At 37.1% G+C, this 26,048-nt stretch overlaps 4 protein-coding genes across 5 annotated transcripts; 3 read left to right on the forward strand and 1 right to left on the reverse strand.

Moving 5' to 3' along the window:
• The first annotated feature begins 33 nt into the window (after positions 1 to 33).
• Positions 34 to 3,413, forward strand: LOC106406050 (crooked neck-like protein 1). The gene is made up of 7 exons (XM_048761009.1): positions 34 to 1,257; positions 1,772 to 1,837; positions 1,944 to 2,088; positions 2,185 to 2,403; positions 2,505 to 2,718; positions 2,816 to 3,011; positions 3,110 to 3,413. The coding sequence occupies exons 1-7, from the start codon at positions 101 to 103 to the stop codon at positions 3,231 to 3,233; spliced, it is 2,121 nt and encodes a 706-aa protein (XP_048616966.1). The 5' UTR covers positions 34 to 100; the 3' UTR covers positions 3,234 to 3,413.
• Positions 3,414 to 4,508: 1,095 nt separating this feature from the next.
• Positions 4,509 to 7,852, forward strand: LOC106404656 (COP1-interactive protein 1-like). 2 transcript variants are annotated; one of them, XM_048761010.1, is made up of 4 exons: positions 4,509 to 4,645; positions 5,916 to 5,965; positions 6,077 to 6,827; positions 6,920 to 7,852. In XM_048761010.1, exons 2-4 carry the CDS (start codon positions 5,947 to 5,949, stop codon positions 7,689 to 7,691), a joined length of 1,542 nt encoding a protein of 513 aa, XP_048616967.1. In that variant the 5' UTR covers positions 4,509 to 4,645; positions 5,916 to 5,946; the 3' UTR covers positions 7,692 to 7,852. The 2 variants fall into 2 exon arrangements, with proteins under 2 accessions (XP_048616967.1, XP_048616968.1); XM_048761011.1 differs by lacking the exon at positions 4,509 to 4,645 and having other exon boundaries at positions 5,834 to 5,965.
• Positions 7,853 to 13,860: 6,008 nt separating this feature from the next.
• On the reverse strand, positions 13,861 to 14,870 carry LOC106403942. The gene is made up of 2 exons (XM_013844719.3): positions 14,491 to 14,870; positions 13,861 to 14,338 (listed from the first exon to the last, which is right to left on the reverse strand). Exons 1-2 carry the CDS (start codon positions 14,868 to 14,870, stop codon positions 13,861 to 13,863), a joined length of 858 nt encoding a protein of 285 aa, XP_013700173.3.
• Positions 14,871 to 23,830: 8,960 nt separating this feature from the next.
• LOC111198348 (crooked neck-like protein 1) lies at positions 23,831 to 25,619 on the forward strand. Its single transcript, XM_022718181.2, has 2 exons — positions 23,831 to 25,221; positions 25,320 to 25,619. The coding sequence occupies exons 1-2, from the start codon at positions 24,617 to 24,619 to the stop codon at positions 25,441 to 25,443; spliced, it is 729 nt and encodes a 242-aa protein (XP_022573902.2). The 5' UTR covers positions 23,831 to 24,616; the 3' UTR covers positions 25,444 to 25,619.
• The last annotated feature ends 429 nt before the right edge of the window (positions 25,620 to 26,048 follow it).

A 26,048-nucleotide genomic window follows, 5' to 3' on the forward strand; every position in this document is an offset into this window, starting at 1 on the left:
TGGGTCAATAATAGGCCCATTAACAACCCAAATATATAATCAATCATACGCTGTCTTTTCTTCCAGCTTTTCCCCAGAAAACACACATACAGAGGAGGTCATGGCGTCCGGCAAGGATTCCGATCGTACCTTAGGGTACATGACCCGGAAGGATACTGAAGTCAAGCTTCCACGCCCGACTCGGGTCAAGAACAAGACTCCTGCTCCGGTTCAAATCACCGCCGAGCAGATTCTAAGGGAAGCTCGAGAGAGGCAAGAGGCTGAGATCCGTCCTCCTAAGCAGAAAATCACCGACTCCACTGAGCTCTCCGACTACAGGCTCCGTCGCCGCAAGGAGTTCGAGGACCAGATCCGCCGCGCCAGATGGAACATCCAGGTCTGGATGAAGTACGCCCAGTGGGAAGAGTCCCAGAAGGACTACGCGCGCGCTCGGAGCGTGTGGGAACGCGCCATCGAAGGCGATTACCGGAACCACACGCTCTGGCTGAAGTACGCCGAGTTCGAGATGAAGAACAAGTTCGTGAACAGCGCCAGGAACGTCTGGGATCGAGCCGTCACGCTTCTCCCGCGCGTGGACCAGCTCTGGTACAAGTACATCCACATGGAGGAGATACTCGGCAACATCGCCGGAGCTAGACAGATATTCGAGCGGTGGATGCAGTGGTCGCCGGACCAACAAGGCTGGCTCTCCTTCATCAAGTTCGAGCTTAGGTATAACGAGATCGAACGCGCCAGATCCATCTACGAGAGATTTGTGCTTTGCCATCCCAAAGTTTCTGCTTATATCCGATTTGCCAAGTTCGAGATGAAAGGCGGTGAAGTCGCTCGTGCCAGGCACGTGTACGAGCGCGCCACGGAGAAGCTTGCAGACGATGAAGAAGCCGAGACGCTCTTTGTGGCCTTTGCTGAGTTTGAAGAGCGATGCAAGGAGCCAGAACGTGCTAGGTTTATCTACAAGTTCGCTCTTGATCATATCCCTAAAGGGAGAGCTGAGGATTTGTATAAAAAGTTTGTGGCTTTTGAGAAGCAGTATGGTGATAAGGAAGGGATTGAGGACGCCATTGTTGGGAAGAGAAGGTTTCAGTATGAAGATGAAGTGAGGAAGAACCCTTTGAACTATGATTCCTGGTTTGATTACGTTAGGCTTGAAGAAACTGTTGGGAACAAAGATAGGATAAGAGAAATCTATGAGAGGGCTATTGCTAATATTCCTCCTGCCGAAGAGAAGCGATACTGGCAAAGATACATCTATCTCTGGTGAGTTCATTCTTTTTCAGCTTTGGTTTACTGATTTTGGTAATAATGTCATTGGCTTCTTGGTTTGCATAAGAAGGTTAAGTTTGCTGTTTGCTGTTTGAGTTTGATCATGGTTTGCATGACAAGATTAAGTTTAGTTATCATCTTTGTCCAGGTTTTAGCACATCATAGTCCCTAAATCTCTTGAAACTTGCATTATGTGGAATGCTATTACTGTTTGTCTTTTATTAGCAGTATTTGGTGGTTTGCATAAGATGTTGATCATGATACGCATAAGAGGGTTTAGGGTTTAGTTTCCTTTAACTGGACTGTTTGGGTTTGGTTGTCTTAGGACTTAGGCAGATATTAGTTATTAATTATCTTGATCATCTAGCACATTCAGGTCTCTAATAAATTTATTGAAACATATTCTTGCATTTGGTGGAAAGCTATTGTTTGTTGTTTATCTGTCTGTTAGCATATTTGGTTCTGCAATTTACTGAAACACTGACACTGATGTAACTAATTGGTGTAGGATTAATTATGCATTGTATGAAGAGATCGAAACTGAAGATGTGGAGCGTACACGAGATGTATACAGGTACGCCAATTCCTTCCTATTCTGAAACTTGCGAAGTTACATTCATTTACTTTTCACGGAGGCAGATTTGATTGACTGTTTGTATTCGTTTACCAAACATTTACAGAGAATGCCTCAAGCTCATTCCCCACTCCAAATTTTCCTTTGCCAAAATATGGTTGCTTGCTGCACAGTTTGAAATCCGGCAATTGAATCTGGCCGGTGCTCGGCAGATATTAGGCAACGCTATTGGAAAAGCTCCAAAAGATAAGGTAAGCCTGAAATTTGTCTGAACATTATATGTTTCATTTTAATCACACACATAGTTTACTTTACCTTTGATGATTTTTTTCTTCCTCGACAAACAGATATTCAAGAAGTACATCGAGATTGAACTCCAGCTGGGAAACATAGATAGGTGTAGAAAGCTTTATGAGCGATACCTGGAGTGGTCTCCTGAGAATTGCTATGCTTGGAGCAAGTATGCTGAGCTAGAGAGGTCTCTTGCTGAGACTGAACGAGCTAGAGCTATATTTGAGCTGGCAATATCTCAACCAGCTCTTGACATGCCCGAGCTTCTATGGAAGGTACTTTTTCTGTCTAATACATTAAAAGAATCGAGAAACCTCAGAAGACTTCTGAATCGATTGAATCATTAAACTCTCTATTTTGTGTGTGTGTGTGGCAGGCATACATAGATTTTGAGATAGCAGAAGGAGAATTAGAGAGGACACGAGCTTTATATGAGCGACTCTTGGACCGCACAAAGCATTACAAGGTGTGGGTTAGTTTTGCAAAGTTTGAAGCTTCTGCTGCGGAACAAGAAGAAGACGAGGAAGAGGAAGATCAAGAAGAAACAGATGCTATTGAACGCAAGAAAGAGTGCATCAGACGCGCCAGAGGTAACTTTAAAACTCCGTGTTGTTATGTAAGTTTTAATGATTCCTTGTGACATGTTTTAACTGTCGAGTCTCTCTCTATTTTGTTATTTCTACTCAGCGATTTTCGAGAGGGCCAACAGCTACTACAAAGATTCTGCACCGGAGCTGAAAGAAGAAAGAGCTACACTCTTGGAGGATTGGCTTAACATGGAGACAAACTTTGGTAATCTCGGGGACGTGAGTGTCGTACAATCTAAGCTCCCGAAGAAGCTCAAGAAGAGAAAGCCGATCACAAGAGAAGATGGCTCTACAGAGTACGTTTTGCTTGCATATATATTTCTCGAGAATGTGATACTCGTATGTGATAATCGGATAGTAAGCCTAATGATTATTTTTTGTTGGTCATTGGCAGGTATGAAGAGTACATTGACTATCTATATCCAGAAGAATCACAGACAACGAACCTCAAAATTCTTGAAGCTGCTTACAAATGGAAGAAGCAGAAGCTTGCTACTTCTGAGGAGGAGTACGATTAACTAGAATTATAACAAAACTGTGAGTTTGTGTTTTGTATGCTTTCTTAGTTCTCTGTACATCGCCACTCATCCTTTATGATTTAGCAATAATCTTGTTATTGTGTGTTAGCAAAAAAAAAAAAACCCCCATTCTGTTACTGTTTTTGTTCTTTTTTTGTATAAAACCTTTGGGTTTGCGTTTTTCCGGTTTAGAAAATATGGGACACAATCTATTTGTTATGATCACGGAAATTGCAACAGTATAAAGAAAAGTTCGGTGGAGGACAAGGCTCTGATTATTATAAAAAAGTCCATGTGGTCCATTATAAACCTGAACATTTTAATTTTACGAAGCACATGATGAATCAGGTTTGTTAAAAACCTTGTGTTCATTACGGAAGCTGACTATATTAATTTCACATGCGCTATATGGTTTGGTAAATTTATACTATAGTTTAAATATTTTTCTGTATATATTATATGTTTATTAAGCAAAAAAAATCTATAAAAACTAACCTCATATTTCCTTAAAATTACGTATTTTTCAGAATTAAAACAAATTACTGTATCAACAAAAATAGCCATTACAATAGACTTTTTTTTTTGAAAAAGTACAATAGACTTTCCAACGGCTATATAATGATATAGTTCCAACACTTTTTTCTATTTTCGTACATAACTACATGGTAGGGAATAAATTATTTTTAAACAAGGCAATTTTACACTATTCAAAATTCAAATTTATTTCAAAAAAATATTTAACTTGCGCGGGTCTCATCCTAGTTATTATTAATACACATGCTAGCTAGTTAAGGGATGCACAAGCAGCAGTTAAAATCAGGTAATAGGAAATTTATACACCCACCCTTAAAAAACATTTTTACAAAATTTGTTTTACTAATGATGGTTGAAATAATAGTAGACCTAAAAAGAACAAATACATTTCTATATTTGTCAAACTCATTAACGCTCAAGTCTCGCAAAACAAAATTAGTGTAACTTGGAGGTCAAGCCATTATATATGTATACCACGTGGGAGGGTAACATCCTAAGCTGGGTGAGTGGATACTGAGCCAAATACGTCCCTTGGCCCAAAACATCGACGAGAGATCATTATAACTGGGTATTTTCGTAATTATAGCGAAACTTGAATGGCATTTGAGAAAACAAGTAGTGCCAAATTTCGAATTCCCTCTCTCGCAAGACAAAAAGAAACACCTCCTAATTTTGTAATTATGTTTTTTTATTTATAACCTTTTTTTTTTTAAGTATGGCACTTATACTATCAACCTCTCGTTTGATCTGTGACTCCCATCCCATTTAACAATTTTATCTTCGAATAGTCAGATCGTTGTTTCAATTTCAGTTTTCTCTGCCGGAAGGACGGAAAAACAATATTAGATCCTCCGGTCAAAAATAGTCTTCAACTTCAGGTACTTCTTTTTTGTTTAATTGTGGTATGGAATCAAACGGTGGAATGTGGAGCCATGTTTATTATTGTTTTTTAATCCCTCACCTTCCTTGCGGGGCCTGCTTTCATTTTCATGACAACCATGACGTTTGTTTCATTTTCACCCTCTTAAACACACACAAAAATTCCGATATTAAAAAAAATCCATTGTTCTACCATTTATTTATTTATTTCTCTAGTTTCTGATATTTAGGTCTGCATTCTATTATTTACTTTGGAACCCTAATGAGTCGTGATGCACAAGTAAGCTGCAAAAAGGATGGATGTGTGATGTGTCCCATTTTTACATCCTGATCCCTTATGATAATTAATTGTTAGTTGAAAAGCTTGCTTGTGATAAAAAGGATTTGATGAATAGTACTAGTTTCAAATTATGTTCTATGTGCAATTGATTCTAGGATCAAATGACGATTCTTTTTTTTACTTACATCCCATGTCGACGTTTCTGTTTACTTGCTTCTTTGTGTTTATTTTTTTTTATAGTTCTTCTTGTTTATTTTTTCAATTTCAGTTCAATTTTTTGTTACGTCCATATTATTTTGCCACTTCATAATTGGAAATTGTTCGGGTGGTCGAGAGGACTAGATTCCAGTTTGTTCTCAATGAATTGATTCAAGGATAATGTTGTATTTTTCTTTTTCTATTTTGGGTTAACTTGCACGTCAAGTTAAAAGAATGCTACTATGTGTTTGCATGTATTCTATGCAAATAATGAAGAGAAAAAGACAAAAATAGCACTAAATCAAGTTTTTGTTCCCAAACTAGCACTCAAAGTCAAAAGTCACAAAAATAACACTTAATGTTTTATCAAAAGTCACAAACTTAGAGTTTAGAGTTAAAGGGTGGAGTTTAAGATTTAGGGTTTAGGGTTTAGGATTTAGAGTTTAGGGTTTAGGGTTTAGAGTTTAGGGTTTAGGGTTTAGAGTTTAGGGTTTAGAGTTTAGGGTTTAGGGTTTAGGGTTTAGAGTTTAGGGTTTAGGGTTTAGAGTTGAGAAATGAGTTTTTGGGGATAAGATTTCAAATTTTGAAAAATAAAAAAAATTAAAATTTTCAAAGGATAAACTTAGAAATGTGCTATTTTGGTCATTTTAGTTTTTGAGTGCTATTTTGTGATATAAACTTAGAAATGTGCTATTTTGGAGATTTGCCCAATAATAAATTAAATTTGTTTCTTTGTGTCTCTTCTCAGAGTTTCTTTTAACGTTTGATCCTTCTTTTTATCTGTGATTAAGCTCCTGAGCATTTTAAATCAAAAGAAGAAAAATGGAGGAGGCAAAAGAAGGTTAGTAAGAACTCTTCTTACAATGCTCATTAGTTTAAGATTATGATGAGGCAAATGTTTCCAAACTCTCTCTCTCTCTATATATATATATATGTTGCTCTACATGTGCAGAAGTGGAGAAGAAGGTTACTACACTCTTGAAGTATATCCAAAACAAAAACAAGATCCCAAATGTTGCCAAGAAGGAGCTTGTTGGGATCGTCAACGACCTTCACGAGCAGTGTCAGCTGCTTTACTCTTTATATCATCATGATTTGGAGAGTGGTGGAAGAAAAGGAAAACCGGGTGCTGCTGCTGCTGCTTCTTCATCGAGGTCTAGTTCGGACTTGGATTACTTTTCTTCAGAGGAAACAGAGATCAGCACCGGTAATGTTAGTGAAACATTGAGCTCAGATTATGCGGCGATGCTCAGAAAGATACAAGAGACAGAGTCAACAAATGAAGATTTGAAGAGACAGGTGAGCAGTCTGAAACAGGAAATGGAACAGGCGGGTAATGTCATAGGCAAGAGAAACGAGGACAGGAACCATTTGATGACAAAAGGTGAAGTTGCATTGTTGCGTAACCAGAAGGATGAATTAGCATCGAAGCTGAAGAAGAAAACCGATGAAGCTTCGGAGATACATATGAAACTGAAGCGTTTGGAGGGAGAAAAAGAGAAGCGAGCTAAGGCCGAGCTGAAGAATGTTGAAGAAAAGGAAGCTTTGAGGAACAAAGTTCAGAAACTTGACCATCTTAGGGAAGAGAATCACAAGATGCATGCAAGAATTGCCGATCTTGATTCATTACAAAAAGAGAGACAGATGAAAAACATTGATGAAATTGAAGATAAGAGTAAGAAACAAGAAGATACCATACACCGGTAGGAAACAACAAAGATTGTTATATACTTTAAGGTAGCTTGAGTTAAAAGTGAAGTTTGTGTGTTACCATTGAGTTTTGATTGACTTGCAGGCTATCAATGGAGATCAAGGACCGAAAGAAACTTGTTAAAGAACAGAAAGACGTTATTGACAAGTTCTCAGAGGATCAGAAGCTAATGAAACGTTGGTCAATTGGTTCAAAGCTGAATACCAATCTTCTCGAGAGGAAAATGGAGGAATTATCTGAAGATTTCCAGATGAAAATGGAAGATCGCATCCGGATACTGTACAGGAGGATCCATGTAGCCGAACAAATACACTTGGAAAGCAAGAACAACTATATGAACACACAAACACAAGGAAACAGAGGAGATTACACTGTCTCTGAAACCCAATTCGAGAAAATCAAAGAAATGGTGGATAATGGGCTTGCTGGACCAGAGATGATAGTAAAAAAGCTTGAAGAAGGCGATGAATTAACGACCAAAGTCACAAGATTAGCTAAAGAGATTGATTCAGCTAGAAAGTGGGTGTATGAGAAGAACAGCAAGATGAAGCATGAGGTGGAAACTCTGGAAGCAAAGCTAGAGTGCAGTGAAGCACAAGAAACTCTGCTAAAGGAGAAGCTATCGAAACTAGAGGGGAAGCTTGGAGAGGAAGGAACAGGGAAGATGAGTGTAGAAAAGGCTATGAGAAGAATCAAAAAGCTTGAGATTAATGTGAAGGAGAGAGATGTTGAGTTGATGTGCTTGGGAGAAGAGAAGAGAGAAGCCATAAGGCAACTCTGTGTCTTGGTTGATTATCAACGTTGTCGATATGATGATCTCAAAACATCCATTTGTAAGGTTGCCCTTCAAGCATAAACTTCTCTTCTTCTTTTTTGGGTCTTTACAATTGTATATATATTATAACTCTAAAAAAACACTGTATATATTATGTTGAAAGATTAAATATTTTTCATTGATGTAAATAAATATTTTTGTAAACAAACTTATTCCGACCTAATAAATCTTTTCATTTGTTATGTTTGACCTTCGTCCACTAAACTTTATTTTTGTTAGAAGCAGACAACTACATGTTTTAAATGATAAAGTTATGTTGAGTTGAGCTAAACATAAAGGATGGAACATGACATGTAATATGGTTTGATGACTCAAATGCAAGATTAGCTTAACTAAACTATTCTTAATTATCATTATTACAAACTTAGTTCGAGTTAAATCATTTGGTTATCCTTATCCAAACTCAATAGATTATTATGAATTTGAATTCTATTTTGCAATCGTATTATAAAGTTAGATGTATAATTCAAATATACGCATATCATTATGTATTCAAATGTTATTTGGTATTGGAGTAATTGCGGTGATGAAAACTAATCTAGAACCGTTGTCATTCCAACTGTTATGTATTTAAATATTATCAAACAGTTAGTTTCATACTTTTTATTTTAATATAATGTAATAGTACAGTGAATACAATTGTGTTCTGGGATCAACATTAAATATGACTTTTTTGCAACGGAATTAGAGAGGATAGCAACGCTGCATATATGCTTCCCGGATTTCAACATCACTTATGTTCCACGAGCGCGTAATCAAATTTCAGATTTCTTAGCCAAAACTGCTAGATCCTTCCATAGAGAGTTACTTTTTATTGGTTGTTCTATTCCGGTCTGGTTACCCAAACTACCTCAAATTTGAGTAAGGGAATGACCGTTTGACGTTAAAAAGAAAAAAAAAATATATGACTGCTTTATACTCCATATGATATGTTGACGCGAAAGAATATAGATCATACGAATGTAAATTTAAAATCTAATAACTATATTAATATTAATACATTATGTAGGAACAAATCACAAAATGGTGTCAAGATAAAGGAGAAACAAAATTAGTCTTAGTTTTTGGGATTATAATGTGGGATTAGTCTTATTGATTGTTTTACTAATTAGTCAGTACAGAATTACAAAATTAAACGAGGGCATATTTAATCTTAATTTTTTATGTGATGCAATTACCCTAAATAAAAAATGAGGTCATATTTGTTGCTCAAAGAAAAGGCCGGAATGCGTTAATCATGAGCCAACAGCGGTGGGGGTTTGAATACCCATTCGGGTTCGGATCGGGTATTTCAGATTTTCGGGTATTTCGGTATAGGGTTATAGAATCCGTTCGGGTATTTCTATATTTCGGATCGGGTTCGGGTTTTTTTAGTTCGGATTCGGTTATTTCGGGTCGGGTTCGGATATTGAGATTTTGAAAGAAAAAAAATTAAAATTTTCATTTTTAAGTTTATTTTATTTAAAAATATAGAATTCACTAAACTGATTTTTTTATTTTTTAATAGATTGAATGATTGATATATTTGGAGATAACATTTCAAAAATAAATAAACATTAATTTGGCTATTGTTTTGAAATTTTGAATGTAACTTTTGTTAATATATAAAACAAAAAATTTGACATGCATTTTAATAGAGTGACAAATCATTTTCTTCATAATTATATGTATATTTATAATATCAATATAAATATTTTAAATAAAATGAGAGATGTAAATAAAAAATAAAAGGGTGAGTATATATATATTCGGTTATCTTCGGATATCCATTCGGGTTCGGATATTACCCGTTCGGGTTCGGATATCCAATCTCTTCTAAATCAATACCCATTCGGATAGTTTGCTATTTTGATTCGGATTTCGGTTCGGGTTTTTCGGATCGGGTTTTTTAGATCGGGTTTGGATACGGGTTTGGGTATCGGGTAAAATGCCCACTCCTCAGCCAATTAATCATCCATGATGCCCCAAGAAAAAGAAAAAAAAAATCAAGATGTATATATTAGTGGTGGCAGAAGCGTAAATAAAATGAACAACAGTCAAATGATATTTTGACCGCCATGACGAGAAGCGAAGAAATTACGATAGTGGCAGAAGCGTAATAATCCGATAAAGAGAGGAGCGTTTGTGGAAGACAAATTTTCCCAAAAAAGAAAAAAGATTCTCTCATTCGTCTCCTCAGAAATAAGATTGTACTTATCCTTAACTAGATAATGACTAGCAATACGTAAGATAAACACCAACTATAATGTAGATAAACACAAGAGTAGATAGGCGCCAGTATGATCCTGCGGATGGGCTTGGCCCGTCTTGCTACACGGACTGATAAATGGGTCGATCACTAAATGGTTTATAACACTCCCCCTTGATCGACACATCCGGTCAAGGTTCATTCATGCTTTGGATGTTGCCTCATTAAAACCTCTCTAGACAAACCCAAAACCCAATGTGGTAAAAGGGAAAAAAAGACAGGTAAAAGAGACTAACACATGAACTCCCCCTGATGAATGCATCACCGAAGATCCTTCAGTCGACGCATGCCTATCTTCCATATGAGCTTCTTGAACGTTGAGGTTGGTAGTGACTTGGTGAAGAGGTCGGCTGAATTCTCACTCGAACGGACTTGCAATACTTGGACCTCTCCTGCCTTCTGAAGCTCGTGTGTAAAGAAGAACTTAGGAAGAATATGTTTCGTCCTATCTCCTTTAATGTATCCATCCTTAAGCTGTGCGATGCATGCTGTGTTATCCTCGTATAGGATGGTCGGTGTATCCTTTCCTTTGATCATACCACAAGTGGTACGAATATGCTGTGTCGTGGATCTCATCCATACACTCTCACGGCTGGCTTCATGCATGGCTAATATTTCTGCGTGGTTAGAGGATGTGGCTGCCATGGTCTGCTTCATGGACCGCTAGGATATAGCTGTCCCACCGTGTGTAAAAACATAACCAGTCTGAGATCTAGCATAATGTGGATCAGAGAGATAACCTGCATCAGCAAAACCAACTAAATCTTCCTTAGATTTGTTAGTAAACATAAGACCCAAGTCTTTCGTTCCTTGTAGGTAACGAAGTATATGTTTAATCTCGTTCCAGTGCCTTTGGGTCGGACAGGAGCTGAACCTAGAAAGTAAGTTCACAGCAAAGCTTATGTCTGGTCGTGTGTGGCCAGCTAAATACATCAGAGCTCCTATGGCACTGAGATAAGGCACTTCGGGACCAAGGACTTCCTCATTTTTCTTCTTCGGACCAAATGGGTCAGTGTCCGGACCAAGACTTCTCACGACCATGGGGCTAGTCAATGGGTGAGACTGGTCCATATTAAATCTTTTGAGTACTTTTTCTGTATATGCCTTTTGATGCACAAGAATTCCATCTTTCATATACTCAAGTTGCAATCCCAAACAAAACTTTGTTTTTCCAAGATCTTTCATCTCGAATTCTTTCTTGAGATATTCAACAGTTTGGGAAATTTCTCCAGAGGTTACTAGGATATTTAAATCATCTACATATACTGCAATGATTACAAAACCCTAATTGAACTTTTTTATGAATATGCATGGGCAGATCTGGTCGTTTTTGTATCCTTCTTTCAGGAGATATTCGGACAGTCTATTGTACCACATTCGACCTGATTGCTTTAATCCATAAAGAGACTTGTTCAATCTGATACAATGTTGTTCTCGAGAACTCTCTTTGTTTTTCAATTCAATACCATCTGGAATTTTCATGTATATCTCATTATCCAGTGGACCATATAAGTAGGCAGTTACAACATCCATTAACCGCATATCAAGACCTTCTCTTACAGCCAGACTTATTAGAAATCTTAAGGTCGTAGCATCCACCACAGGGGAATAAGTTTCCTCATAATCTATTCCTGGTCTTTGTGAGAATCCTTGTGCAACAAGTCGTGCTTTATATCTCACAACTTCTCCTTTCTCATTTCTTTTTCTCACAAAAACCCATTTGTATCCCACTGGTTTTATGTTGTGAGGTGTCCGGATGATCTGTCCAAACACTCCTCTCTTTTTCAGTGATTCTAACTCCACATTAATGGCTTCTTTCCATTTCAACCAATCTGGTCGTTGCATACATTCTAGTATAGATGTGGGTTCTAGATCCTTATTATCCATCAATTCGACTGCTACATTATAAGCAAATATATCACTCATGTCGACATGTTTTCTGTTCCATTTCCTTCCAGACATGACATAATTTATTGAGATCTCATTATTGTCAGGAACTTCATTACCTTGATTCTTAGCGTCCCAAGTATCTTTTGGTGGTACATGAGTTTCCTTTTCCATGTCTAGAGTTTCCACTTTGTCGGATTTCTTTGCACTCTTTCTTTTCCGAACTTCTTTGTCTTTGGAACCTACTGGTCTACCACGTTTCAATTGTGGTTTAGACGTAGTAGCAGCCTGATTATGTCCATCACGGACATCAAGTCTTATTGGTGCATTTGCAGCTGGTATGTATGACTTGGTTACTCTATTTGGGTCAGCAAAGGAATCTGGCAATCTGTTAGCTAGCTCTTGAAGATGTATAATCTTCCGGACTTCTAGATCACAATCTCTAGTCCGAGGATCCTGCCATGTTAAGGATGTTTGATTCCATTTTATATCATGTACCAGCTTACCATAATCTCCCCCTAATGCTGGATACTGGGATTCATCAAAATGACAATCCGCGAACCTGGCCTTAAACAAATCACCTGTTGTTGGCTCTAGGTACTTAATAATAGAAGGGGAATCGTATCCAACATATACTCCCATCCTCCTCTGAGGTCCCATCTTTGTTCTCTGTGGTGGTGCTATAGGCACTTGGACGGCACATCCAAAAACTCTTAGATGGGATATATCTGGCTCATGACCCGTTAGTAGTTGGGATGGCGAGTATTTGTGCTCACTAGATGGCCTGATGCGAATTAGCTCAGCTGCATGTAGTACTGCATGTCCCCAAGCTGATACTGGGAGTTTGGTATTCATTAAGAGTGGCCGGGCAATCAGCTGGATCCGTTTTATAAAGGATTCAGCCAGGCCATTCTGAGTATGGACATGTGCTACAGAATGCTCCACACTTACCCCCATGGACATACAATAGTCATTAAAAGCTTGGGAAGTGAATTCACTTGCATTGTCTAGACGTATAGTCTTTAATGGAAAATCTGGAAAATGTGCTCTCAGTCTTATTATCTGAGCCAGCAATCTTGCAAGTGCTAGATTACGAGTTGATAGGAGACAAACATGTGACCATCTTGTGGATGCATCAATCAGGACCATAAAATATCTAAATGTCCCACAGGTGGGTGTATTGGTCCACAAATATCAACTTGTATTCTTTCTAGGAAATTTGTCACTTCCTTATTCACTTTGGTACGTGATGGCTTAGTAATTAGTTTCCCTTGTGAGCATGCTTCACATGTGATATTCTTAGGGATAACTCTTTTTGTTTTCAAACTGTGACCATTTGAATTTGATATGAGTTTTCGCATCATGTTCGAACCGGGGTGTCCCAGCCGATTGTGCCAAAGAGTGAACTCTTCTTTGAATTCTTTATTCAAGACGGCATTAGCCTCAACAAGACTGGTCTGGGCATAATAAAGACCAGTCCCACACGCAGGTATAGTCTCAAAGACTTTCTTATTGCCTTGGGTGATTTTATAAATCTGTAGGAATTCTTTACTTCCTTCACCCATTGTTTCGATGTGGAAACCATTCAGTCTTATGTCTTTAAAGCTCAATAGACTTCTGTTTGAGCTAGGTGAGTACAAAGCATCTTCAATCTCAAGATGTGTACCTTTTGGCAATAAGATATTGGCGTGGCCATAGCCTTCAATTAAGCTAGCCGTGCCAGCTATAGTGGTGATGTTAGCTACCTTATGTTTGAGATGTATGAAAAATCGTTTGTCTCTCAAAATGGTGTGGCTGGTGCCACTGTCCACCACGATTGTATCCATTCTACTTTTCATTCTTCAAAACAATAATCATAAAGTTAATGAACAATAATAAAATTTTCAGAGATGGTATCTTTAATGATCTAATTCTTAGGCATATGAGAAATGAAAAGAATTTTATTCATTCATAAGGATAAAGTTAAATCCAAAGCCAAACACTGATAAACAATCTTAAAGAACACCAAATCCAGGGGAAAACAATAAAAAAAAAACGATATGAAATTTTAATTCCTTATTTCAGTATGTCTGAAGTTTCAAACTCCATGTGATCAACTTTGTCTGACTCGTGCTGGTGATCCTGGACGTCTTCCAAGTCATCATCATCATCACCATCATATCCCGGGTCTCGAACCATGTTAGCTTCCGGGTTTCTTTTTAAGCTCTCCATGTAAAGCTCACACAAATGCTTAGGAGTTCGGCAATTCTTTGCCCAATGATTACCCATACCACATCTGTGGCATCGATCAGCTTTGATCTGTGGTTTAAAAGACACACTACGGCCTCGGCCACGACCACGGCTAAAGCCGGGTGTGGTACCGCGACCACGTCCTCGCCCGTGTGCTTTAAAAGAACCACGACCTCGTCCTTGACTTCGTCCATGGTTTGGACCGGGATGGTCATTGTGTTGGACAAGGTTACTCTCTTTCTTTGGCTCTATAGCCAGCTTAGAGATGTCGGGTAATGGAGCTGTACCAGGAGGTCTCATCTCACTGTTTTTCAATAACAGTTCGTTGTTAGCTTCAGCCAACAAGAGACATTCTATCAACTCAGTATATGTGGCGAAATTCCTCTCTCTGTTTGAGGAAACGTGGAAAGAGTTTTATTAAGCATCTCTTCCTCGGTTACTTTTTCACCACATAACCTTAACAATGACACAATTCTGAACAAGACTGAGTTGTACTCGTCTACTGATTTGTAGTCCAAGAACCTTATGTGTTTCCAATCATATTGAGCCTTTGGAAGCAACACCGTTTTCTGGTGGTCATATCTTCGCTGTAAAGCGATCCAAAGGTCATATGGATTTTCCATGGTCATGTACTGAGTTTTCAAGTTCTCTTGGAGATGGTGGTGTATCATGTAGATAGCTATATACTTGTCTTTGTCACTGGAATTGTTATCTTTGGTGATTGTGTCACCAAGATCTTTTGATCGCAGCATGATCTTTGCATCAAGCGCCCATTCCAGGTAGTTGTCACCATTGCTTTTCAAAGCACTGAAATCAAGATTCGCAATCTTTGACATCTGAAAAATATTTGTAGTTTATCCCCATTAGTAAGAAAATAATCGGATCATTCACATACTCTTTCAGTCGGATACAAGCAATGCAAGTAAATAACAATATTTTTTTTTCAATGATCCAAACGATTTCATGTATATGCAGGAAGGTAAAGTTAAACCTATACATCTAGGATAAAGTTAAATCCATTGCATGAAATCTGATCAGTTTTATCAATTTTCGACATGAAAGTAAACTAATCAGTATGAATGATCTATCCTAATCAGATGATTTCATGTGATATGCAGGAAGGTAAAGTTAAACCTATACAAAATCGAGATAAAGTTAAATCCATGCATGAAATCAGATTAGTATACATTTTCAAAAAAAAATGCAATCATTTCTTACTTTTATTTGTTTTCGATATTTATCAGATTAAATATAATGATTTGATAATGCTAGTATATCAGTAATAATCCGAAATTTATTTATTTTCAGATAAATACTAGCAATTCCTATTCCTAGTAGGATTAGGAAAAAAATAAATCGATATTTTTCTGATAAATGCTGAAAATCCTTTTTTTTTTTTAAGATAAAGATATAAGGTTTAAAAAAATAGGAAAATCGAATTAAAATATATAATATATTGTTTTCAGTCGGATTTATCAAAATAAATCGGATTTATCTTTAAAATTTCAGATTTATCTGTAAGAAAAATCGGATTTATCTTAAAAATATTAAAAAAATTCTTTCAAATTTGAGACAGGTTCTAGTCGATTTCAACATATCAGAGAAAGACTTTAAACATTCAAGAACAAGTTTCTAATGCAAGCAAACAATCAGATTAAGTTGATGCAGCAGTCGGATACGTAAAAAAATTGGTGTAATTGTCAACCTAAAAGGTTCTAGCAATTAACTCACATCAGGAAGATTAAAAAAAATCAAACAAGCTTAAACAGGGTGAAACAAGACGAGATTTAAGCTTTGAAAATAGATTAGGGTTTTAGATTTTATTCTGCAAAGACATACGGCTAGATGTAGCTGTATGTATGCGGCTGAGGGTTTAAATCCTTTTTGGTTTGTTTTGAGTTTTCTGAAGATACCTGAACCTTTTGTGATGAGTTGAACGGTCTGTGAAGAGAGAGAGCTGCTGCTGGTTGCTGACAGAGAGAAAAGGAGGCGACTGGAAGAGCTTTAGGAGTCGCTGGAAAATAGCAAGAGATCGTTTGGTTTCTGAGTTATGGGTGGTGGATTTTTGGAGGGGTTTAGAGACAAGGTCGTGCTGATAACGTGTTGTGAATGAAGAGGGGAACTTGTGTGTATTATTAGGTCGACCAACTGGTCTTTATATACATATGGTAATGACGGTCTAAGTACTGGATCGACATGAGATCGTACTTATCCTTAACTAGATAATGACTAGCAATACATAAGATAAACACCAACTATAATGTAGATAAACACAAGAGTAGATAGGCGCCAGTATGATCCTGCGGAGGGGTTTGGTCCGTCTTGCTACACGAACTGATAAATGGGTCTATCACTAAACGGTTTATAACAAATTTTATGTGTTCCTAACTGTTCTCCCACATAAGTCCAAAACCAAATCACTTTATTATTCTTCTTCTTCTTCTTCAATCTCTCTCCCTCCCTCGCATCGATTTTCAATTTCGTAATCTTTTCATCGTTGAAACACAGAGATTGAGAGAGAGAGAGATTCTCCTCCTCCTCTCTTTCGTTTCTTCTTCTTCTTCAAGTTTTCGTGATCTCGATTCTCCCTAGCAGTACCGTCTCCGGGTACAACTTCTCGCTGATTTTGGTAGCTTCGATTTCTCTGCGTGGTTTAGATTATCGTTGATTTGAGCAAGTACTTAGGTCTCTTGATTCTTCGATTTAGTTTACGCTAGTGTTAGATGAAAACATAACTTTCTTTTTCTTCGTCGATGATGATGATTTTCTTTACTGGATTAGTTCATACCTTTGCTTCTTAATTTTTTCTCAGATTATTCTAATTTCACATCTGATCATTTGCAGTTAATCAATCATACAGAGTTTATCGCTGATCTCCCAGTTTCGGTAAAGAAGCGATCAAGTTTATAAGGTAAATAAATGTCACGAGCTTCCCTTTTCACACTTGATTGTTTTGCTATCTGAAATTGATACATTAGATTTTGCTATCATGTTACCAAGATTTGTCATTAAGAAGTTTCCACTAATTAACTGCTTCGAATCCTCGTAACTTTTTTCCCACAAATTTATTCCTCAAAATTATACATTGATCTTTTCCCTTATCCATACAGGCTGAACCCATTAAGCTGATTCTGGATCTTCCCTGGAGCTCTAAGGAAAAGGGGTAAGAGAAACTAGAAACTCCTCCCTATATTTACCGTTTTGCTAGGCAGTAAATTCCTTTCTAAAATATAGTTTATAATATGCTTATTTAAGATCGGATCGAGATCGGTTTATTTGAAACTGTATTATTTATGTAGTTTGTTAAAAGGGGTAAAATAAGAACAAAAAGTAACAACTCATATTTTCTGAGCTATCATAGCTGTCTTTTATCGTTCTAGAGGTTTGTGCTTTTCCTAACTTGCTGAGGTGGCTCCACATGATATTTCTCGTCTCACCCAATTCCATGAGTTACCAACTTAGACCCGGCACTGTAAAGGGATCAGCGTTAATCCAATTTCTTATTAATTTACGTTTATAAGTTAGCCTTACGGATGTGTTTTCTAAATACCGAGGTAGGGAGTGATTTTGTGAAGAGGTCAGCTGCATTGTCGCATGATCAAACATATTTTACTTCGATCTCTTTATTCTTTTCGAGCTCTTGAGTGTATGAGAAAAACTTCGGAGGTATATGTTTGGTTCTATCGCTTTTGATATATCCTTCCTTCGTTTGAGCAACACATGCCGCGTTATCTTCATATAGAATAGTTGGCTCCGTATTTTCGTCAATCCCACTGCTTGAACAGATGTGTCGGCTTATTGATCTTAGCCATACACATTCTCTACTTGTTTCATAGAGTGCAATGATCTCAGCGTGATTTGAAGAAGTAGCAACAAGTGTCTGCTTCTGAGAACGCTAAGATATGGCAGTGCCTCCAATTGTAAAAACATATCATGTCTGGGATCGAGCTTTGTGTGGATCTGACAAATAATCTGCATCTACAAAACCAATCATTTGACCTTTTGAACTTTTAGGATAAAACAAGCCTAAATCAGTTGTTCCTTGAAGCTAACGAAAGACATGTTTAATCCCATTCCAATGTCTTCGAGTTGGAGATGAGTTGAATCTTGCCAAAAGATTCACAGCAAATGATACATCAGGCCGTGTACAATTTGCAAGGTACATCAGCACTCCAATTGCACTTAGATATGGTACTTCCGGACCAAGTATCTCTTCTTTCTCCTCAGGTGGTCGAAATGGGTCACTTTCAATATTAAGTGACCTAACGACCATCGGAGTACTAAGAGGAGTTGATTTATCCATGTTAAATCGTTTCAACACTCTTTTAGTGTATGTGGATTGATGCACAAATATACCATTTTGTGAATGTTCTATTTGTATGCCAAGATAATACTGTGTCTGTCCAAGATCTTTCATCTCAAATTCTCCTTTGAGATAGTCTGATGCCTTTTGTATTTCCTTTTGAGTTCCGATAATGTTAAGATCATCAACATATACCGCGATTATTACAAATCCGGATATTGTTTTCTTGATGAAAACACATGGGCATATAGGATCATTCACATATCCTTCTTTTATTAAATGATCACTGAGACGATTATACCACATACGTCCAGATTGCTTTAACCCATAACTCTTTAGGTTTGGAACTTAATGCTTCTGGCATTTTAAATCCATCAGGAACTTTCATGTAGATATCAGTATCTAATGATCCATATAGATAAGCTGTAACAACATCCATGAGACGCATCTCTAGATTTTTATCAGCTGCTAGACTCATCAGGAATCTAAATTTAATAGCATCCATAACTGGAGAATATGTTTCTTCATAATCGATTCCAGGTCTTTGAGAAAAACCTTGAGCCACTAGACGAGCTTTGTATCTCGTAACCTCATTTTTCTCATTTCGTTTTCGAACGAAAACCCATTTGTACCCAACTGGTCTCACATCTGCAGGTGTGGGCACAATAGATCCGAATACTTCTCGTTTATTAAGCGAATCAAGTTCGGCTTGTATTGCATCTTTCCATTGTTCCCAATCATGTCTCTTTTGACATTCATAGACAGATTTTGGTTCTGGATCATCGACTTCTTCATTTATTTCACTTGACACAATATATGAGAAAGCATCATCAAGTTCATTTTGTTCATTTCTATTCCATATCCTTTTATTATGGATGTAGTTGATAGAAATTTCATGATTACTTTCCGACTCATGATATGCTCAATTTTCTCAGTATCCTCATTATTTGTTTCTTCCAAAATACTTTCTGCTATTTTGGATGTGTCATTTATCTTGACATCCTTTTGTTTTCTAGGATTTTTATTCTTAGAACCAGCAGGTCTGCCAAGCTGCAGGCGTGTTTTAGACTCTCGTGTATCGTCCGCTTTTCCTTGCTCATTTGATATTTTGATACAAGCAAGAGCATTCACGGCTGGTATATGAGATTTAGTTACCGTCTTGGTATCCGCAAATGCATCAGGTAGCTGATTAGCTATACTCTGTAAATGCATGATTCGTCGAACTTCTAGTTCAGACTCTTTAGTAGGAGGGTCAAGATATAGTAATGAAGGTACACTCCATTTGATGTCATTTTGTACATTTTTGTTTTCTCCCCCTAGAACTGGAGTACTTTCTCATCAAAATGACAATCAGTGAAACGTGCCGTAAAAACGTCACCAGTCTGTGGTTCTAGATATCGTATAATTGATGGAGAATCACAACCAACATATATTTCCAATCTTCTTTGTGGTCCCATCTTTGTACGTTGCGGTGGTGCTACAGGCACATATACCGCACAACCAAAGATTCTAAAGTGGGAAATGTTTGATTCTCGACCAAACGCTAACTGTAGTGGGGAATACTTATGGTATGCACTCGGTCTGATCCGAATGAGTGCTGCTGCATGCAAAATGGCATGTCCCCATACAGAGGTTGGAAGTTTTGATCTCATGATCAATGGTCTTGCAATCAATTGCAGACGCTTAATTAAAGATTCAGCCAAACCATTTTGCGTATGAACATGAGCAACCGAATGTTCAACTTCAATTCCCATTACCATACAATAGTCATTGAATGCTAGGGATGTGAATTCACCAGCGTTGTCTAGTCTAACTCTTTGAATAGTATAATCAGGAAACTGTGCTCGCAGTTTGATTATCTGAGTTAGAAATCTCGCAAATGCCACATTTCGAGATGATAATAGACAAACGTGTGACCATCTACTGGATGCGTCAATTAATACCATAAAATAGTGCAATGGTCCACAAGGTGGGTGTATAGGTCCACATATATCGCCTTGAATTCTTTCAAGGAACTTTGGTGATTCTTTATCGATTTTGGTGGGCGATGGCCTTACGATCAATTTTCCTAGAGAACATGGAACACATGTCATTTTATTCCCTTGAGAAATCTTCTGGATTTTCAGTGAATGACCATGTGAACTTTCTATGATTTTACGCATCATTGTAGTGCCTGGATGGTCAAGGCGATCATGCCATAATGTGAACTCTTCTGGGTTCCGTTTTACTACAAGATTTGATTCGATCTCATCGATATAAGTATGACGTAGCCCCGAAGGAAGTTCTGGAAACTTTTCCAATATGTGTTTTCTGCCACATTTCTTAGAGGTTACATACATGTATTTCTTTCCATCCTCAGTTGCAGACTGAGTATCATATCCGTGAAGATATATGTCTTTAAAACTCAACAATTTCCTTTTAGAACTTGGAGAATATAGAGCATTATTTATGGAAAATTTTGTTCCATTCGGCAACGTAAAGTTTGCTTTACCAGTCCCTTCAATCACGTCTGCAGGATCTGATATTGTATTGACGAAAATTCTTGTCGGTTTTATATCGGAGAAATATCTCTTTTGTCTCAGAATAGTGTGCGTTGTTCCACTATCTGGTATGCATATATCACGAATCCGTTTCTTGGATTTTGCTTCATTAGCATTCTGATCCATTTCTGAAATTGTCATAAATGTTAATAAAAGAAAAACATAAAATTCATTCATATAATAATCATATAAGGAAACACACAATAAGCATACATTAAGGTGACGTTAAAAACATCATTATTTGTTTAAAACAGGAAATGTAATAATTATACATGACTATACTGAAAACTATTCAGTAGTCTTATTATACGCATTTTGGCTCTCTTCAGGAGTAATCTAGTCCAGCTCATTTGCGAAGTCGGAGGCATCGAGGTACAATGTCCCTTCAAAGTTTTCAGTGAGGTTCACTTCTTTAGCTTTGCCTTTCGTGGACTCTTGATATAACTTACAGAGATGTGGAGAAGTACGACATGTACGGGACCAATGTCCTCGATTGGACTGGTTCCTTCTTTCTGAATTTTCTACCGCCGTAGCATTCACTTCAGGGAATGCTTTGGCTCCCGTAGGTCGGGAATTGTGGTTTTTGATTAAGAGCTCATTGTTCTTTTCAGCCAACATGAGTGCAACCATCAATTCAGAAAATTTCGTGTACCCGCATTTTTTGTAAATTTCGGGCAAGAAGTGAAGCTGTTTGTGGAAAGTGTTATATGTTTTATTCATCATTTCTGCCTCAGAGACAGGATTACCACAATACTTCAGGAGTGCAACTATCCTCAGGACAGCGGAATTGTAATCCTCAACCTTTTGAAAATCTTGGAACCTCAGATTTTTCCACTCTTCTAGAGCGTGAGGGAGGTTGATTTGTCTCTGGTTATCGAACCTTTCTTTTCAAGTTTGCCACAGTTCAGCTGGGTCCTCGATGTTTGCATAGTCTTGCGTTAGATTTTCATCTAAATGCTTCTTCAGGAAGATTATCGCTTCGGCTATATGCTCAGGTGGTGATTTGTTACCGATTACAATTGTTTCGGTTATCTTTTTCATCACCAGATATGGTTTCACGTTTGTGATCCACCCGACGTAATTTTCGCTAGTTATTTTTAGGGCCGGGAACTGGAGTTTCTCGATGTTTGCCATTTGTATTTCTAAAACACAAAATAAAATATTTTATTAGAATTTCGTAATTTTAAAACGAACCATTTATATTGATAATACACGCAATTACAAGGAGAAGCAACTCATAAAAAATTAAACCGACATTAAGCGCAAATTCTCGAGGAGCAAATTCTCCAATAAAAAGACCATACATAGAAGCAAAAATAAAAATTGCACATAAGACCAAAAATATGCGAATCATCTTTCTTGCAATGAAAAACCGGGATGGAGCGATTTGAAAATATTTGAGAGAAGATGAAATGTTTTGGATGAAGTAAATGAGTGAAGTATGAGTTGTATTTATAGATGAAAATCACTGTTTATGACCGTTGGAGAAAGGTAAAAAATTTGAAAATTTTTCTTTGTGACCGTTGGTGTTAAATCGAGTGCACCAAAAATCAGTTTGAAACTATCGTATTAAACAGTCAATCAAATCTATAAAATTTCATAAAAAGTAAAAAAATATGGCAATGAAATATTTATGTTATTACAATAAATAATGCGACGGCTCAGCCGGTCAATGCAGAGTAATAAATAAATTATACGGCGGCTCGGCCGACCAATTAATAATAAACAGAATATAAGGCGGCTCGGCCGACCAATAAATAATAAACAGAATATAAGGCGGCTCGGCCGACCAATAAATAATAAACAGAATATAAGGCGGTTCGGCCGACCAATAAATTAAATAAATTACTAATAAATAATATAGGCGGTATTCCGACCATTATAACATGATATAAATAATAGTAGAGGCGGCATACCGACCAATATAGCAGGGTATAAATTATACAAATAAATTTTACCAAATTGAAGAACGATCGTGCTGATAACGTGTTATAAAAAGAACTAGAATTTTATTGTATCGCGGGAATTTAAATAAGGGCAAAATATATACCCGTAGAATTTTTAACACTGATAGAAAGAGTTTATTATAGAGAGAAGAGAAGGTTGAGGGATGATTTATAAACGATCGAATCGATCGTTTATATAGAAGTTAAAAAGTAAGATTTACTGTGCAAATAGTGCAGCAGACCCCACATCTTTTTATTTTCAACAATTGCGGTGGCTGCTTTCGTAACACTCCATTTGTTACGAAAGCAGCCACCGCAATTGTTGAAAATAAAAAAATATGGGGTCCGCTGCACTATTTGTACAGTAAATCCTACTTTTTAACTTCTATAATCGTTTATAAATCATCCCTCAACCTTCTCTTCTCTCTATAATAAACTCTTTCTATCAGTGTTAAAAATTCTACGGGTATAAATTTTGCTCTTATTTAAATTCCTGCGGTACAATAAAATTCCAGTTCTTTTTATAACACGTTATCAGCACGATCGTTCTTCAATTTGATAAAATTTATTTGTATCATTTATACCCTGCTATAATGATCGGTATACCGCCTCTACTATTATTTATATCATGTTATAATGGCTGGATTACCGCCTATATTATTTATTAGTAATTTTTCTAATTTATTGGTCGGCCGAGCCGCCTTATATTCTGTTTATTATTTATTGGTCGGCCGAGCCGCCTTATATTCTATTTATTATTTATTGGTCGGCCGAGCCGCCTTATATTCTGTTTATTATTAATTGGTCGGCCGAGCCGCCGTATAATTTATTTATTACTCTGCATTGACCGGCTGAGCCGTCGCATGATTTATTGTCATAACATAAATATTTTATTGCCATATTTTTTTACTTTTTATGAAATTTTATAGATTTGATTGACTGTTTAATACGATATTTTCATACTGATTTTTGGTGCACTCGATTTAACACCAACGGTCACAAAAAAAAAATTTCAAAATTTTTACCTTTCTCCAACGGTCATGAACAGTGATTTTCATCTATAAATACAACTCATACTTTACCCATTTACTTCATCCAAAACATTTCATCTTCTGTCAAATATTTTCAAATCACTCCATCCCGGTTTTTCATTGCAAAAAAGATGATTCGCATATTTTTGGTCTTATGTGCAATTTTTATTTTTACTTCTATGTATGGTCTTTTTATTGGAGAATTTGCTCCTCGAGAATTTGCGCTTAATGTCGGTTTAATTTTCTATGCGTTGCTTCTCCTTGTAATTGCGTGTATTATCAATATAAATGGTTCGTTTTAAAATTACGAAATTCTAATAAAATATTTTATTTTGTGTTTTAGAAATACAAATGGCAAACATCGAGAAACTCCAGTTCCCGGCCCTAAAAATAACTAGCGAAAATTACGTCGGGTGAATCAAAAACGTGAAACCATTTCTGGTGATGAAAAAGATAACCGAAACAATTGTAATCGGTAACAAATCACCACCCGAGCATATATCCGAAGCGATAATCTTCCTGAAGAAGCATTTAGATGAAAATCTAACGCACGACTATGCAAACGTCGAGGACCCAGCTGAACTGTGGCAAACTTTAAAAGAAAGGTTCGATAACCAGAGACAAATCAACCTCCCTCACGCTTTAGAAGAGTGAAAAAAACTGAGGTTCCAAAATTTTCAAAAGGTTGAGGATTACAATTTCGCTGTCGTGAGGATAGTTGCACTTCTGAAGTATTGTGGTAATCATGTCTCTGAGGCAGAAATGATGAATAAAACATATAACACTTTCCACAAACAGCTTCACTTCTTGCCCGAAATTTACAGAAAATGCGGGTACACGAAATTTTCTGAATTGATGGTTGCGCTCATGTTGGCTGAAAAGAACAATGAGCTCTTAATCAAAAACCACAATTCCCGACCTACGGGAGCCAAAGCATTCCCTGAAGTGAATGCTACGGCGGTAGAAAATTCAGAAAGAAGGAACCAGTCCAATCGAGGTTATGGTCGCCGTTTCAATAATAAACGTGAAAAAACTTACAATCCCAAATGGAAGGGATCTAACAAGTGGGTTAGATCCGAACAAGTTTCTAAGGGTAAAGAAACTCAAGAGGATACCACCCAGAAGCGTGGGACAGTGTGTTACAGATGTGGATGTAAAGGACATTGGTCCCGTACCTGTCGTACTCCTCTACATCTCTGTAAGTTATATCAAGAGTCCAAGAAAAGCAAAGCTAAAGAAGTGAACCTCACTGAAAACTTTGAAGGGACTAACTTTGGTAATCTCGGGGACGTGAGTGTTGTACAATCTAAGCTCCCGAAGAAGCTCAAGAAGAGAAAGCCGATCACAAGAGAAGATGGCTCTACAGAGTACGTTTTGCTTGCATATATATTTCTCGAGAATGTGATACTCGTATGTGATAATCGGATGGTAAGCCTAATGATTATCTTTTGTTGGTCATTGGCAGGTATGAAGAGTACATTGACTATCTATATCCAGAAGAATCACAGACAACGAACCTCAAGATTCTTGAAGCTGCTTACAAATGGAAGAAGCAGAAGCTTGCTACTTCTGAGGAGGAGTACGATTAACTAGAATTATAACAAATCTGTGAGTTTGTGTTTTGTATGCTTTCTTAGTTCTCTGTACATCGCCACTCATCCTTTATGATTTAGCAATAATCTTGTTATTGTGTGTTAGCAAAAAAAACAAACCCATTCTGTTACTGTTTTCGTTCTTTTTTTGTATAAAACCTTTGGGTTGCGTTTTTCCGGTTTAGAAAATATGGGACACAATCTTTTGTTATGATCACGGAAATTGCTTTTGTTATGATCACGGGAATTGCAACAGTATAAAGAAAAGTTCGGTGGAGGACAAGGCTCTGATTATTATTAATACACATGCTAGCTAGTTAAGGAATGCACAAGCAGCAGTTAAAATCAGGTAATAGGAAATTTATACACCTACCCTTAAAAAACATTTTTACAAAATTTGTTTTACTAATGATGGTTGAAATAATAGTAGACCTAAAAAGAACAAATACATTTCTATATTTGTCAAACTCATTATTAACGCTCAAGTCTCGCAAAACAAAATTAGTGTAACTTGGAGGTCAAGCCATTATATATGTATACCACGTGGGAGGGTAACATCCCTAAGCTGGATGAGTGGATACTGAGCCAAATACGTCCCTTGG

This window comes from Brassica napus, chromosome C6, assembly GCF_020379485.1.
Source record: "Brassica napus cultivar Da-Ae chromosome C6, Da-Ae, whole genome shotgun sequence".
NCBI lineage: Eukaryota > Viridiplantae > Streptophyta > Magnoliopsida > Brassicales > Brassicaceae > Brassica > Brassica napus.